The following is a 15,004-nucleotide window of genomic DNA, read 5'->3' on the forward strand; positions in this document are numbered from 1 at the left end:
TTTTTCATGACAACTACACCACCACCCTTGTCGGCAGGTTTTATGATTACCGACTTGTCTTCCTTAAGGGCTTCCAAGGCTTCAAATTCTTTTTTAGTCAAATTACATTTTTTGCTATACTTGGAATCGCCTCTATTTAAAATTTTATTAATTTTATCCGTGACCACCTTGTTAAAACAATCCAAAAAACTCCCCCTGCAGTGTGTTGGGTAAAACGTGGAAACAGGTTTAAAAGGTGTTAAAACATTAGAGGAGGGCACGGTATCAACAGTATCTCTTGATTCAAAAAAACGTTTAATAGTCAACTTTCGAATAAATTTCTGGATGTCCAGAAATAAATCAAAACTATTGGGTTTGAAAGAAGGTGCAAATTTCAAACCCTTCTGGAGGATTTTAATTTCTGTGTCTGTAAGTTCGCGACCAGATAAATTAAAAATTTTACCTTCGTTAGTATTCCCACTTTCCTTCAAAGCAGTGGTTATGTTACAGATACTCTGTTTCTTCCTTTTTTTCTTTTTAGTATTCAATTTTATTGCTCCACCTCTTTTACCTCTTTTAGTAATTTTATGAGGATGTGTGTTAACTACCTTCTCCAATGTTTCTGGCGGTCCCTCTCTAAAAAAGGGGTTGTCTCAGCATTGGGTTGTTCTTCATATCTCTCAAGGGTTGAGTATCGATTATTAACTTCAAGGTTAAAATCATCTCTAACATCTTCCCTTCTACGATATGTGCGTCTTGGTGTTTCCCAGATATTATAATTTTTAAAAGGTCTGTTTTTATGCCAATTATTAGTTTGTCTATAATCTCATTTGTTGGTGGGGTACTGTTTGGGGTAGTTAATGTTGTTTCCTTCCCAGACTGGTATCTGCATCCTATCCTCTGTCTGTAAATTAAAAGTTTTTTTCCTCCATGTCGGTGCTTTTCTATAATTTTTATTATGAGGAGTAAATGTTTTTCTACCTGGAGGGGCTTTTCTAAAATCTGCAGTAGGTGGTCTGGGAACCTCTGGTTCTTTTAACGGGTTACAGTCCCTAAGGAATTTTTTTACTTTTCTTTCACGAAGTTCTCTAGTATTTTTCCCTATTTTATCTAATAAGGACTCCTCGTACATACCAAAGATCTCTATCTCTTTAAAAGGTTTAACTGACTCCTGTAAAACCCCAATCTCTTCATTGAGAAGTTTTAGGGATTTAGTTCTTTCCTTAGTAATGAGATCAATAAGGGAAAATGAACATGTGTCTAAAATGTTATTTCAATCTTTAATAAAAGATTCATCTGATGAGTTGAAAGAAGGTGGCTTAGATATTTTTAACCCTTTCGGGACAATTACCTCCCACCACAGTTTGTTCTCTCTCAACATTACTGATTCTAATTTGAAAAAAAAAGGTTCCTAGGTTTTCATCACTTATGTTGATGTTCTCATCTTGTGATGAGAATGTGTTTTTCACAAGTTGATTTCTGATGTCCCGGAATGAGAACATATCTGCAGCACTTATCACAAAGTAAATTGAATGAGAGATAATGTGTAACAAAGAAAGGAACCAAGTGATTGGGTGCGCACGATACACAATGCAGCTTATAAACAGTTTAAGGTGACATTCAATGACCACCTGGTACAGATCATGTGCAAAAAAAGGGGATAAAACTGATCAATTAGCGCTGGTGTAGTTCTCATATAAAATAGTCACTGTGTTCTAAAAAAAGACACACAAGAGAGTCACAGATTGTCACCAATGGGGTTCCACAATGGGTGGGATTTCACAAAGATTTAGGATCCTCCAATGATAACGTCCTCCCAAATAGGATATGAAATGACACAGAAGAAAAAATAATAGTGCATAACTTTTTAAAACATATAGTTTAATAGGGATGTGCACTTACAATTAGTAGGGGTAATAAAAGCTTCAATAAAACGCTCAAAGGGGGACTGGAGTGCCAAGGAAACAATCCAAGAGACAGGATACCACCAGGTCCGGAAGCTGGGGTGAGCTGGGTTCTTGAATGTCAGCACAAAAAGTCCTTGAATAAGTTAGGCAACAAACGCCAAATGCATTTCGGACACTAGGTCCTTCCTCAGTAGCGTGTTAACTAACAGTATGTTACTTCCTTATATACAGGAGATGATAAGGGTCAAAACTCGTAGTGGCCAATCATTATTTAAGAAATGGCCGTGCGTTCCACCTGTTTGTAGGAAGCGCATAACGAGTGTCATCACACGTATTTCAACGCGCTATCCACATTGTTATAGTGAGGGATGGCCGTGTGTCCCACTTCTAGATGCGGCGCGCGTCACAAATAGGTCGGTGCGCGTCATCCAATCAAAGCGGTGCGCAGTATACATGGAAAGAAGAGACCAGTAAATAACAGTTGGACTGATGGTGGCTGTTAACTGGTTTGGGTATCCTTAGATAAACCAGCCCCCACCACCCCCCGGCCTATCGCGCTCCTGTCCTTGGCTCTGGCTGCTGTTTACACATCTAAACAAATAGAATAACTGGAGGGTTAAACAGCTGCATTTAAGGGGGAAATTTACCAATATGAAAAACCTAGTTTTTCGTATTGGTATTTCCCCTACGGCTGCATACGACTGTTTTAGTCGTATGCAAATTCGTGTTCCGGAGGGGAAATTACAAAGCAGTCAGATACGACTGCTTTGTAACCCTCCGATGGTGTAACAATTCGTATTAGCTGGCCATATATACGGCCCCTAATACGAATTTTTCTAGCAGTCTGCACGGATCAGTCAGATCCGTGCAGGCTGCAAGGTGTAAAAAAAATAGAAAAATAAATAAATATTAAAAAAAAAAAAACGGCGTGGGGTCCCCCCCACAGCCGAAACCAGCACCAGGCTGACGGAGCCTGGAGCCGGTAATTAAAAATCAGGGAACCCGACAAATAGGGGTTCCCCGATTTTTAACAACCAGCCCCAGGCTCCTGCTCTGGGGCTGGTTCCCAAAATACGAGGGACAAAATGAGTAGGGGTCCCCCGTATTTTAAGAACCAGCCCCAGGCAAAACCAGCCAGCAGGGTAATGCCACAGCCGGGGGGAGACTTTTTATACAAGTCCCCCCGGCCAAAGCATTCATCCCTGTGACCGGTCAGCCTGGCCAGGGGCCCTGGGGGAGTGGGGACCCCCCCAATGAAGGGGTCCCCCCCTCCAGGACTTACCTGACCAGGCTGAAGCCTGGTACTGTCCCCGATGCCCCTGGGCGGTGGGCATCGGGCTGATTATGGTGTAAAAAAAAAAGATTAAACTATTGTTTTTTACTTTGGCACTACAAGTGCCAGCAAGCTGGGACTTGGAGAACCACAAGTCCCAGCCTGCTGGGCATTAAAGGGCCCGCTGGCACTTGTAGTTCCACAGTTAAAAAAATAGTACAATAAACACACTGACACAATGAAAATAAAAGTTTAATACACACATTACATACATACTGATACTTACCTTTCTTGATCCCGTAGGTAGCCCTGGTCCTGATGTCCTGTGTCGTCCTCCAGGTCCATGTCGGCTGTCTGCATCATCCTCCAGGTCCATGTCGGCTGTCTGCGTCGTCCTCCAGGTCCATGTCGGCTGTCTGCGTCGTCCTCCAGGTCCATGGCGGTGTCCGGGTCCGAAGAAATCCATGTTGGAGCTGTGGAAGGAAATCCTACTCACCTGGTCCTGCGCTGAAGAAGTCTTCTCTTGGTCCGACGTAATCCAGGTAATGTTGAAGCTGTCGCCGGTCCCCGCTGTCTCCGTATCGCGCTGAGGAGAGATGCTGAGATATTTCATACTCGGCGCCTCTCCTCAGGATGAATTCTATTGGCCGCCTAGCGGTCAATCAGGAGCCGAGAAAGTCGGCTCCTGAGCCTCTAGCCATGCCCCAGCCACCGTTTATTCCCCGCTGCTTAGCAGCTGACAGGGGGGACTCCCAACAGCCCCCCCACACCGCGGACACTGCCGCTCGCGGGTGGGACAGCGGGACAGGCCCTGACATTCGGGACTGTCCCGATAAAATCGGGACTGTTGGGAGGTATGCAATATGGTATCCCGGGTCCCGGTGATCCCATCTTCAGTGAGGAGTCAGCCGGAGGGTCCTGACAATCGTGCGGCGCTCTCAGCCACCCGGAAGAGTGACCGAGTCTCCGGAGAGACGTGGACGGATCAGGTGGCCAATGACGCGTTTCGCCCTGAGTTGTAAAAGTGAAACCACTCCCCAAACCTCGCTCATTTACATCACCACGCCCCCACACCGCACCCCCCCCCCCCATTTAGCAAGACATGCCTAAGGTTATTAACGAAACTGCGAAACATCCTGCAGGCGAACATGGACGACGAACAGCGGGAAGCTGTAAGGGGGCACGTTCCAACCTCAGCATAGAAGGGTCACAGATTACAATGCCAGTAAGCAACCATGTAAAGCTGTGATAATACTGTGGTGTTTACCTAGCACTTCCCTCATTACCACACATATAATCCCTTCCTCTTTATTTCCAGGGGGAGGGTTTGGCAAGTACAAGCTATTCGGGTGGGGGGTGTGTGTGTGTGGGGGGGGTGCTTTCTGTCTGCTATAAGAACTGAAGCACAAATCTGAGAGCCAGCACTCGGGTTGCTGAGAGGATCAGACACAATGCCACCCCTTTATCAGGTGTTACTGTGCGCTGTTGGGGCGCTGCTCACCCTACGAGCTGCCGCAGGTCAGTACCCTCATATTATAGAATGCCATTGCCGCAGCCGGCTGTAGGTCTGCAGTGCATGTATTTGTATATGGGATATCGGAGGCAAACAGGTGCAGTGATAATGTCGCACACGAGCGGCCAATGGGCCTGATTCTGAGTTGATCGCAAATGCAGTATCTTTCTCCAGTGAGCAAAACCATACTGCGCTGCAGATGGGGCAGATGCACTGAGAGTTAGAATTGGGGGAATCAATTTTTTTCCTGTGCAGGGTAAATACCGTCTGCTTTATTCTCACACTGCAATTTACTGTACATTGTTGTTGAACACACCCCAGCCAAATCGAACTCTCTCTGCACATGTTACATCTGCCCCATCTGCAACGGAGCATGGTTTTGCCCTTTGGAGAAAAAAATTTACTCTTAATCGGGCCCCCGCGTTCGAAGTCTGCGCGTGCATCCGTGTTGCCTGGGTCATGCGTCCCCATGGTTGCGTCAGGTCGCATCGGTAACAGTGGGGGTATGGATCAATAGGTCGACACTATATGGTCAACATGCACAAGAGCGATACAGACAAAAGTTGACGCATGAAATGGACGACATGGGCTTTTCATTTTTTTGTGTGTCAGTTTGTACATGTGATTACGTGGACCCCCAATTAGTGTCCCGCATCCGCTCCCGTGGCTCGCCTCACTCGCCACACTTCCGGCCAGGTGTGCCTTCTGTCCACGTGGTTGGTAAACCATGAAAAAGTTTAAAAAAAAATTACGAAAAACTGTTTCCATGCGTCGACCATTTCCATGTAGACCTTTTGGTTGTGTCTACCCTTTATTTCCCAGCATTTACTTCATGTACTGTCCAGGTGCGCTATGATTAGGAATAGTAACCGGCGTGAGGCATGGCGAGCACGGTGGTAGCGAAGCGAGCCCGCGGGGTATACATTCCCACTGATGGAGGCGGCATGTCACCAAACATATAAGATTTCACTTGGAAAACTGGGGAAAAGAGCTTGTGTCGACCAGGCATGTGTGTCGAATACTGTCAGGTCTACCTTTTCGACGTGTCGACTTAACGGATCGACTTGATGACTGTCTACCTTACTGCCAGTGCCAGTGTCAGTGGGCATCTCAGTAGGTCACCCTATGGTTGCGGCACTAGCACGTATGCGCATTTGCGCTGCGTAAAAAGGGCATGCGGTCGTATTGTCGACCACACTTGGTCGACAGTCATTAGGTCGACACCATTGGGTCGATAGGGGGGAAGGTTGACAGGGTTCTAGGTCGACATGGGTCAAGGTTGACATGGGTTTAGGTCGACATATGTGTTAGGTCGACATGGGTTAGGTCGACAGGTCGTTAGGTCGACATGGTTTTTTTTCACTGTTTTTTGAGCCGACATGTGCCGACAGGCGGTATTTCATGCCCTACCATCCACTAGGGCGTGGTGGGGGAATAAAATAGTGTGCCGAGTGTAGCGAGGCACCGTGCCCGAAGCATTGCGAGCGATGCGAGGGGCTGCGGTTCACTTCCAACTGTGTCCATGTCGACTTTTTCGACATTCGGATCAAAAACCAGTGAAAAACCCATGTCGACCTAACGACCTGTCGACCTAACCCATGTCGACCTAAACTCATGTTGACCTTGTCCCATGTCGGCCTAAACACATGTCGACCTTGACTCATGTCGACCTAGAACCCTGTCGACCTTCCCCATGATTGTCGACCAAAGTACTGTAGACAAAACGATCCACATGCCGTAAAAAGACGCTCATCGCTCTGTGGCCCCATAAGCCATGGCACAATCGTATATATTAAATTATCCGTACTTGTGCCCATCTGGAATGTGGGCAGGTCAGCATTCCTCTCCCGTCAGCCATAGCTGGGTGTGTTGTCATTGTGTGTGATGGTGCCATGAGATGTGCTGACATTGCACAGCCGCACACATCGCCTGTCTTTGTATCATGGTTGCCAACCCTCCTGCATTCTGCAGGAGACTCCCTGACAAAGCAGCAATCTCCCTCTCTCCCTCATCAGTCCTGCAATCTCCCTCATGTCACCTATACCACATTACACTGTTACATCACAGTTACCTCCCCTCCTGCATTCTGTAGGAGACTCCCTGACATAGCAGCAATCTCCCTCTCACCCTCATTAGTCTAGGAATTTCCCTCATTTCACCTATCCCACATTACACTTACACCATAGTTACCTCCCCTCCTGCATTCTGCAGGAGACTCCCTGACATAGCAGCAATCTCCCTCTCACCCTCATTAGTCTAGCAATTTCCCTCATTTCACCTATCCCACATTACACTTACACCATAGTTACCTCCCCTCCTGCATTCTGCAGGAGACTCCCTGACATAGCAGCAATCTCCCCCTCACCCTCATTAGTCTAGCAATCTCCCTCATTTCACCTAGCCCACATTACACGGTTACATCATAGTTACCTCCCCTTCTGCATTCTGCAGGAGACTCCCTGACATAGCAGCAATCTCCCTCTCACCCTCCTTAGTCTAGCAATCTCCCTCATGTCACCTAAACCACATTACACTGATACATCATAGTAACCTACCATCCTGCATTCTGCAGGAGACTCCGTGAAATAGAAGCAATCTCCCTCTCTCCCTCATTAGTCTAGCAATCTCCCTCATGTCACCTAGCCCACATTACACTGTTACATCATAGTTACCTCCCCTCCTGCATTCTGCAGGAGATTCCCTGACATAGCAGCAATCTCCCTCTCTCCCTCATTAGTCTAGCAATCTCCCTCATGTCACCTAGCTAACATTACACTGTTACATCATAGTTACCTCCCCTCCTGCATTCTGCAGGAGACTCCCTGACATAGCAGCAATCTCCCTCTCACCCTCCTTAGTCTAGCAATCTCCCTCATGTCACCTAAACCACATTACACTGATACATCATAGTAACCTACCATCCTGCATTCTGCAGGAGACTCCGTGAAATAGAAGCAATCTCCCTCTCTCCCTCATTAGTCTAGCAATCTCCCTCATGTCACCTAGCCCACATTACACTGTTACATCATAGTTACCTCCCCTCCTGCATTCTGCAGGAGATTCCCTGACATAGCAGCAATCTCCCTCTCTCCCTCATTAGTCTAGCAATCTCCCTCATGTCACCTAGCTAACATTACACTGTTACATCATAGTTACCTCCCCTCCTGCATTCTGCAGGAGATTCCCTGACATAGCAGCAATCTCCCTCTCACCGTCATCAGTCTAGCAATCTCCCTCATGTCACCTAGACCACATTACACTGTTACATCATAGTTACCTCCCCTCCTGCATTCTGCAGGAGACTCCCTGACAAAGCAGCAATCTCCCTCTCTCCCTCATTAGTCCTGCAATCTCCCTCATGTCACCTATACCCAGTGCTATTTTTGTAGGAAAATAGGTTCAGGAACTGTGGGCGGGGGCAGAAAGTGGGCGGTGATATGGGAGGAGCTACAAAAGGGGCGGGGCATTACATAAAAAATTAGAAAACCATAATTCCTCACTCCGTCACGCTTATTTTGCATATGCCCCACACCGTGATGCTCCATTACACACGTGCCCCACACCGTGATGCTCCATTACACACGTGCCCCACACCGTGATGCTCCATTACACACGTGCCCCACACCGTGATGCTCCATTACACACGTGCCCCACACCGTGATGCTCCATTACACACGTGCCCCACACCGTGATGCTCCATTACACACGTGCCCCACACCGTGATGCTCCATTACACACGTGCCCCACACCGTGATGCTCCATTACACACGTGCCCCACACCGTGATGCTCCATTACACACGTGCCCCACACCGTGATGCTCCATTACACACGTGCCCCACACCGTGATGCTCCATTACACACGTGCCCCACACCGTGATGCTCCATTACACACGTGCCCCACACCGTGATGCTCCATTACACACGTGCCCCACACCGTGATGCTCCATTACACACGTGCCCCACACCGTGATGCTCCATTACACACGTGCCCCACTCCGGGATGCTCCATTACACACGTGCCCCACTCCGGGATGCCCATTACACACGTGCCCCACTCCGGGATGCCCATTACACACGTGCCCCACTCCGGGATGCCCATTACACACGTGCCCCACTCCGGGATGCCCATTACACACGTGCCCCACTCCGGGATGCCCATTACACACGTGCCCCACTCCGTGATGCCCATTACACACGTGCCCCACTCCGTGATGCCCATTACACACGTGCCCCACTCCGTGATGCCCATTACACATGTGCCCCAATTCGTGATGCCCATTACACACGTGCCCCACTCCGTGAAGCCCATTACACACATGCCCCACTCCGTGACACCATTATACACATGCCCCACTCCGTGACGCCCATTATACATAAGGCCCACTCCGTGACGCCCATTATACACATGCCCCACTCCGTGACGCCCATTATACACATGCCCCACTCCGTGATGCCCATTATACATATGCCCCACTCCGTGATGCCCATTATACATAAGGCCCACACAGAGATGCCCATTATACATAAGGTCCACACAGAGATGCCCATTATACATATGCCCCACACAGAGATGCCCATTATACATATGCCCCAGTCCGTGATGCCCATTATACATATGCCCCACTCCGTGATGCCCATTATACATATGCCCCACTCCGTGATGCCCATTATACATATGCCCCACTCCGTGATGCCCATTATACATATGCCCCACTCCGTGATGCCCATTATACATATGCCCCACATATATATGTAGAAAGTTCCAGAAATGAGGTTACGCTGAGGCCAGGTTAAATTAAATAAGATTTATTGTAACAAAAAAGGGAAAGGTGCAGGATTACAGGGTGATTGGACAAAATGCTAGCAAATGCAGAAAACAGATACATGATTGACAAGGTACGGAATGGAATCCTGGGATTTGTAAAAATACCCTCTCCCTCTAACTGGGAGCCTCACAGTGTCACTTACCAGGGCAGTGGTGCAGCGATCGGGAGCTGGTGCCGTGGTCAGGAGCCAGGAACCAGGCAATGATGTGGGGGTCGGGAGCCAGTGGAGCTGTGTCTGGAAATAGCCAGGCAGTATTGTGGGGGTTGGGCCATGGTCAGGAGCTGGGTGGTGATGCGGTGGTGGCCGGGCGGTGGTGCCATGGTCAGGAGCTGGGTGGTGATGCGGTGGTGGCCAGGCGGTGCGGTGAGTGGGAGCGTCAGGTGGGCTGCACAGCAGCCGGGCGGGTGGATGGGCTGCCGGGCGGGTGGACGGGTGGCTGGGCGGGCGTCTCGGCGTCAGTAGGAGTTGTAGCGCTGCGGGCAGGAGTCACCATGGATGCGCACCATGGACGTCATGTGCGTGCATCCATGGTGTCGGAGGGCAGGGGGCGGGTCGCAGTAAGCTGCAGCGCATCCACCCGGCCAGCGCGGGGATGCATAGATTTGTGCTGGGCAGCCGGGCCTAATTGAACTTCCGGAACGCCGTTCCTGCTGAGGACATATTTGAACAGAACTGCAGGAACGGCGTTCCGGAGCGTTCCGGCCGAAAAATACCCCTGCCTATACCACATTACACTGTTACATCACAGTTACCTCCCCTCCTGCATTCTGTAGGAGACTCCCTGACATAGCAGCAATCTCCCTCTCACCCTCATTAGTCTAGCAATTTCCCTCATTTCACCTATCCCACATTACACTTACACCATAGTTACCTCCCCTCCTGCATTCTGCAGGAGACTCCCTGACATAGCAGCAATCTCCCTCTCACCCTCATTAGTCTAGCAATTTCCCTCATTTCACCTATCCCACATTACACTTAAACCATAGTTACCTCCCCTCCTGCATTCTGCAGGAGACTCCCTGACATAGCAGCAATCTCCCCCTCACCCTCATTAGTCTAGCAATCTCCCTCATTTCACCTAGCCCACATGACACTGTTACATCATAGTTACCTCCCCTCCTGCATTCTGCAGGAGACTCCCTGACATAGCAGCAATCTCCCTCTCACCCTCCTTAGTCTAGCAATCTCCCTCATGTCACCTAAACCACATTACACTGATACATCATAGTTACCTACCATCCTGCATTCTGCAGGAGACTCCGTGAAATAGAAGCAATCTCCCTCTCTCCCTCATTAGTCTAGCAATCTCCCTCATGTCACCTAGCCCACATTACACTGTTACATCATAGTTACCTCCCCTCCTGCATTCTGCAGGAGATTCCCTGACATAGCAGCAATCTCCCTCTCTCCCTCATTAGTCTAGCAATCTCCCTCATGTCACCTAGCTAACATTACACTGTTAAATTTTTATGGGAAAAAAGGAATGAGAGGTAGATACATTTACATTGGTTCATCAGGACCATTTCCCAGCACTTTACCAAGTATAGTAGCTCTTACTAACTGCTTTGGGGCTCATCTACATTTGGATATACAGTAAGTCATTTAAAAAGATTCCTCTCAGATGTAGCAGTACAAACAGTGGCGTAAGTTCGTCCCAGTTGCCCGGAGGCAAGATGTGTATTGCCCCCCCCATACACACACAAAGCCTTATATAAAGTATATACTGTATATTCTGTATGTCTGTTATGAAATATAACAGGCATATATACAGTATATCTAAAGAGAGAGATAGAACACATATTTCAGAACTCCAAAGTGATATCAATGGCTTTCAATTAATGGATTTAAAATTGCAGGGGAGGAGAGGTGCCCCCTTGAGAGCAGGAGCCCGGCGGCAGATGACTCCATTGCCTCACAGAGTTCTGCCTCTGAGTACAAACCTACGCTTCTAGGTGCCAAGTTCACAATCTCTTTTCACAATCTCTCCATATATGGAACTAGACACACCCTTTGGGTGGAGCATGACACGCCCCCTCAATGGGGTGCAGTGCAAAATTCGGTACTTGTTTCCTAGCACGGCCACAATGGGGGGTAATCGTGTACCTTAACTTAAGGTACACGATTACCCCCGATGGACCCGATTTCCTTTGAAATCAGGTCCATTTAGCCGGCTAGGCACAATATCGGGGGCATCGCGTCGGTCGGGACCATTAACAATGGTCCCGACGCGACCGACGCGATGCCCCCGATTTCCCCATAGGCTTCAATGTTAAAAAATATTTTAACATTAAAATCGTGTCGGGAAAGGTAAAATATCGGGGGCATCGCGTCGGTCGGGGCCATTAACAATGGTCCCGACGCGATGCCCCCGATTTTTCCATAGGCTTCAATGTTAAAATATTTTTTAACATTGAAATCTTGAAAAAATGTGAAAAATGTGAAATGGGCCAATATGACCCATTTCACATTATAGATGTCCCCGTCGTCACCCCACGATAGACGCCAACCCGAAGCGTGGCGAGCGCAGCGAGCCCGCGAGGGGCGGCGGTGCGCGTCCTCCGACCTTTTCATTCCCCTACTATCCACGTCGGCGTGGAGTGAGAATAGAATAGTGTGGCGAGCGCAGCGAGCCACCGAGCCCCAAGCGTGGCGAGCGCAGCGAGCCCCGCGAGGGGACGCGTATACCTGTGAAGTTATACGCGTCCCCTCGCGGGGCTCGCTGCGCTCGCCACGCTTCGGGCTCGGTGGCTCGCTGCGCTCGCCACACTATTCTATTCTCAACTCCACGCCGACGTGGATAGTAGGGGAATGAAAAGGTCGGAGGACGCGCACCGCCGCCCCTCGCGGGCTCGCTGCGCTCGCCACGCTTCGGGTTGGCGTCTATCGTGGGGTGGGGTGTACGCCGGGACATTTGGGGGGGTTGGGAATATTTTACATTGAATTCAATGTAAAATCGGGTCCCAGGGACCCGATTTACATTTCATTAAAAAAAAAAAATCGGGTCCAAAATCGGTCGGTCGCGTCGATCGCATCGCATGCGACCAAATCGCATGCGATGCGATCGACCCGATTTTTCCGACACGACCACCCCGATGTAAATCGGTGTGGCCGTGCTAGGAAACAAGTACCCAAAATTCTACTACCAACTATAATCTCCCTGAAACTAGTTTTCACAAGTATGCTTTGTATGCAATGTCAATGCTTTTGCAATGGAGCGGTAATTTTCCGCAGGCTGCACGCAACCCATGGACCCTTGTGATGCCAGTTAGGGGTAGCATTGCAGAGTGATTGGCAGGAAGGGGCTATATGGGGGGAGCAAATGGGAGGTGGCGGCAGAATTGCAGGCACGCCACAGCCGTATTTTTGGCGTGTATCTGCCTTCGGCTGCGATCATCATGGCGCCATCATCGTAATTGCAGTGTGCGTTGCCCTTGGTCTACCCTTAAAGTCGATGGTCATCGGTCGCAATTCAGTGATTCCAGCCTGCGTAAGCTGAACCTACTCGCAGGGCCTAGGAAGTCTGCGTCGACTATTGTGATGTTGACCATGGAGACCTTTTTTTTTACCTGTCAACCTAAACCACTGTTGACCTTTCACCCGTCGACATTTTGTACCTGTCAACCTAATGCAAGTTGAGCATTTGGAGTCGACATGTTGACTGTCGACCGATGCATTGTTGATCTATTATACCACTCGCATCTCACTCTTTGCACGCTCAGACACACGCTTGCACACCAGGGGTAGAGCTAATAGGGTGTGGATTATTAGGTCGACAGAGTCTAGGTTAACAGTTCATAGATCAACCACTATTGGTCGACAGGCAAGAGGTTGACACATGAAAAATAGGTCAACATGCACTAAGTCAACATGGGAAAAGATCAACACTAGTTGTCATGGTTTTGTGTGTCTATGTTGACATATGTCAATATTCTGTACATACAACCTTAGTTGAGCACACCTCATAAAAAAACATAAAAAAAAATGTCAACTTTTTCCCTGTGTCGACCTTTTGCCAACGTCGCCCTATTGCATGCTGACCTATTTCCTGTCGACCAATAGTGATTGACCTATTGACTGTTAACCTAGACACTGCCTACACTAGCTCTAGTGTAAAGCGCCTATGGAAGGGTGCTAAAGCTACTGCAGCATCGAGCGACTGTGAATGAGGTCCTATTCTTTCTGTCCAATAGAGGATGTCCTGTGTTTCGCTGAAGTTGACGAGGAGACCGGACAGTGTGGGGATTACCTAGGAGATGGCGTGTCGGACACAGATTGCTGCCTAAATATTAAATATGGCTATAAGCTGAATGGCCAGTCTGAGTGCCAGGCCTGCCGGTAAGTAACCATTAGCAACGGTTTATTATAGCTTCATTTATCACTGCTTTTTGATTGCACCCCGGACGATGTTCGTGTATTTGCATCAGGATTAAAGTTCCTGAAAAGACCACACAGCGAAATAAAAATCTGTGGGGACGGATTCTCAGCTCATGCCGAAAACTTGCCTATAAAATCAGATGTAACGTGTATTTTGGTGTGTTCCGGTCTCCCTATAGCTCCGTCTAGTTCATACTTGCCTACCTGACCCTCTCCATGAGGGAGAAAATGCTCTGTTCCTGGACTTCCCTGGTAATGTAGGATTGCCAGCACCTGTGGTGAAACACCTTTACCTAGCTCCCCACAGGTGATGGCAATCACACATTACCAGGGAAGTCCAGGAACAGAGCATTTTCTCCCTCATGGAGAGGGTCAGGTAGGCAAGTATGGTGTAGTTCAGGCATGTCCAAAGTCTGGCCCGGGGGCCAATTGCGGCCCGTGATGTCACTTAAGTGGCCCGCAGCCTCTAGACAGAAGCGGGCGGCTGTTGGCTGACGTGGGACGCACAGTACTCTACAGGTGGAACCCCGGCGAGCGCGCATTTACCTTGCTGGCTTGCTGTCTGCATTGGTGAGGGGGTTTCGGCTGCCACTGTGAGACGTGTTTGCCGTCTTTCAGATGAGTATGTGTCCAACTTCTGCTGCAATTATATATCACCCTCCACCGCAATCACAGTGACAGCAGTGTGCGGGGAGAGGGGAGCAGCAAAGGGGAAGCTTGCTCCCGTAATATGCGGAGCGGAGAAGGGCAGCGGCGGGAGCCCAAGCATCTGTCTCCTGCAGGGGAATATACAGTGAAGGGAGGCAGTATGTGGTACATTCAGAGAAGGGTGGGCAGGCTGGGGGACATACAGTGAATGGGGTACATACAGCGAAGGAGGGGCAGTTTCTGGGAATATACAGTGAAATGGGCAGAGTAGGGGACATACAGTGAATGGAAGCAGGCTGGGGGACATACAGTGAATAGGGGCAGGCTGGGGGACATACAGTGAAGGTGAGGCATGATGGGGGACATACAGTGAAGGAGGGGCACGCTGGGGGACATACATTGAATGGGGGCAAGCTGGGGGACATACAGTGAATGGGGGCAGCCTGGGGGACATACAGTGAATGGGGCAGAGGGGGGGCATA

At 49.1% G+C, this 15,004-nt stretch overlaps 1 protein-coding gene across 1 annotated transcript in view; it reads left to right on the top strand.

The window, feature by feature from the left end:
- Positions 1-4,545: 4,545 nt before the first annotated feature.
- LOC146037232 (properdin-like) overlaps positions 4,546-15,004 on the top strand; it is a 35,544-nt gene continuing 25,085 nt past the window's right edge. Inside the window, exons 1-2 of the mRNA XM_083161242.1 lie at positions 4,546-4,677; positions 13,691-13,835. Coding sequence (XP_083017368.1) covers positions 4,611-4,677; positions 13,691-13,835 — 212 coding nt within the window. The 5' untranslated portion in view covers positions 4,546-4,610. The remainder of the gene's footprint in view (positions 4,678-13,690; positions 13,836-15,004) is intronic.

The sequence above is a fragment of the Crinia signifera genome, chromosome 9, assembly GCF_055691185.1.
Source record: "Crinia signifera chromosome 9, ASM5569118v1, whole genome shotgun sequence".
Lineage (NCBI taxonomy): Eukaryota > Metazoa > Chordata > Amphibia > Anura > Myobatrachidae > Crinia > Crinia signifera.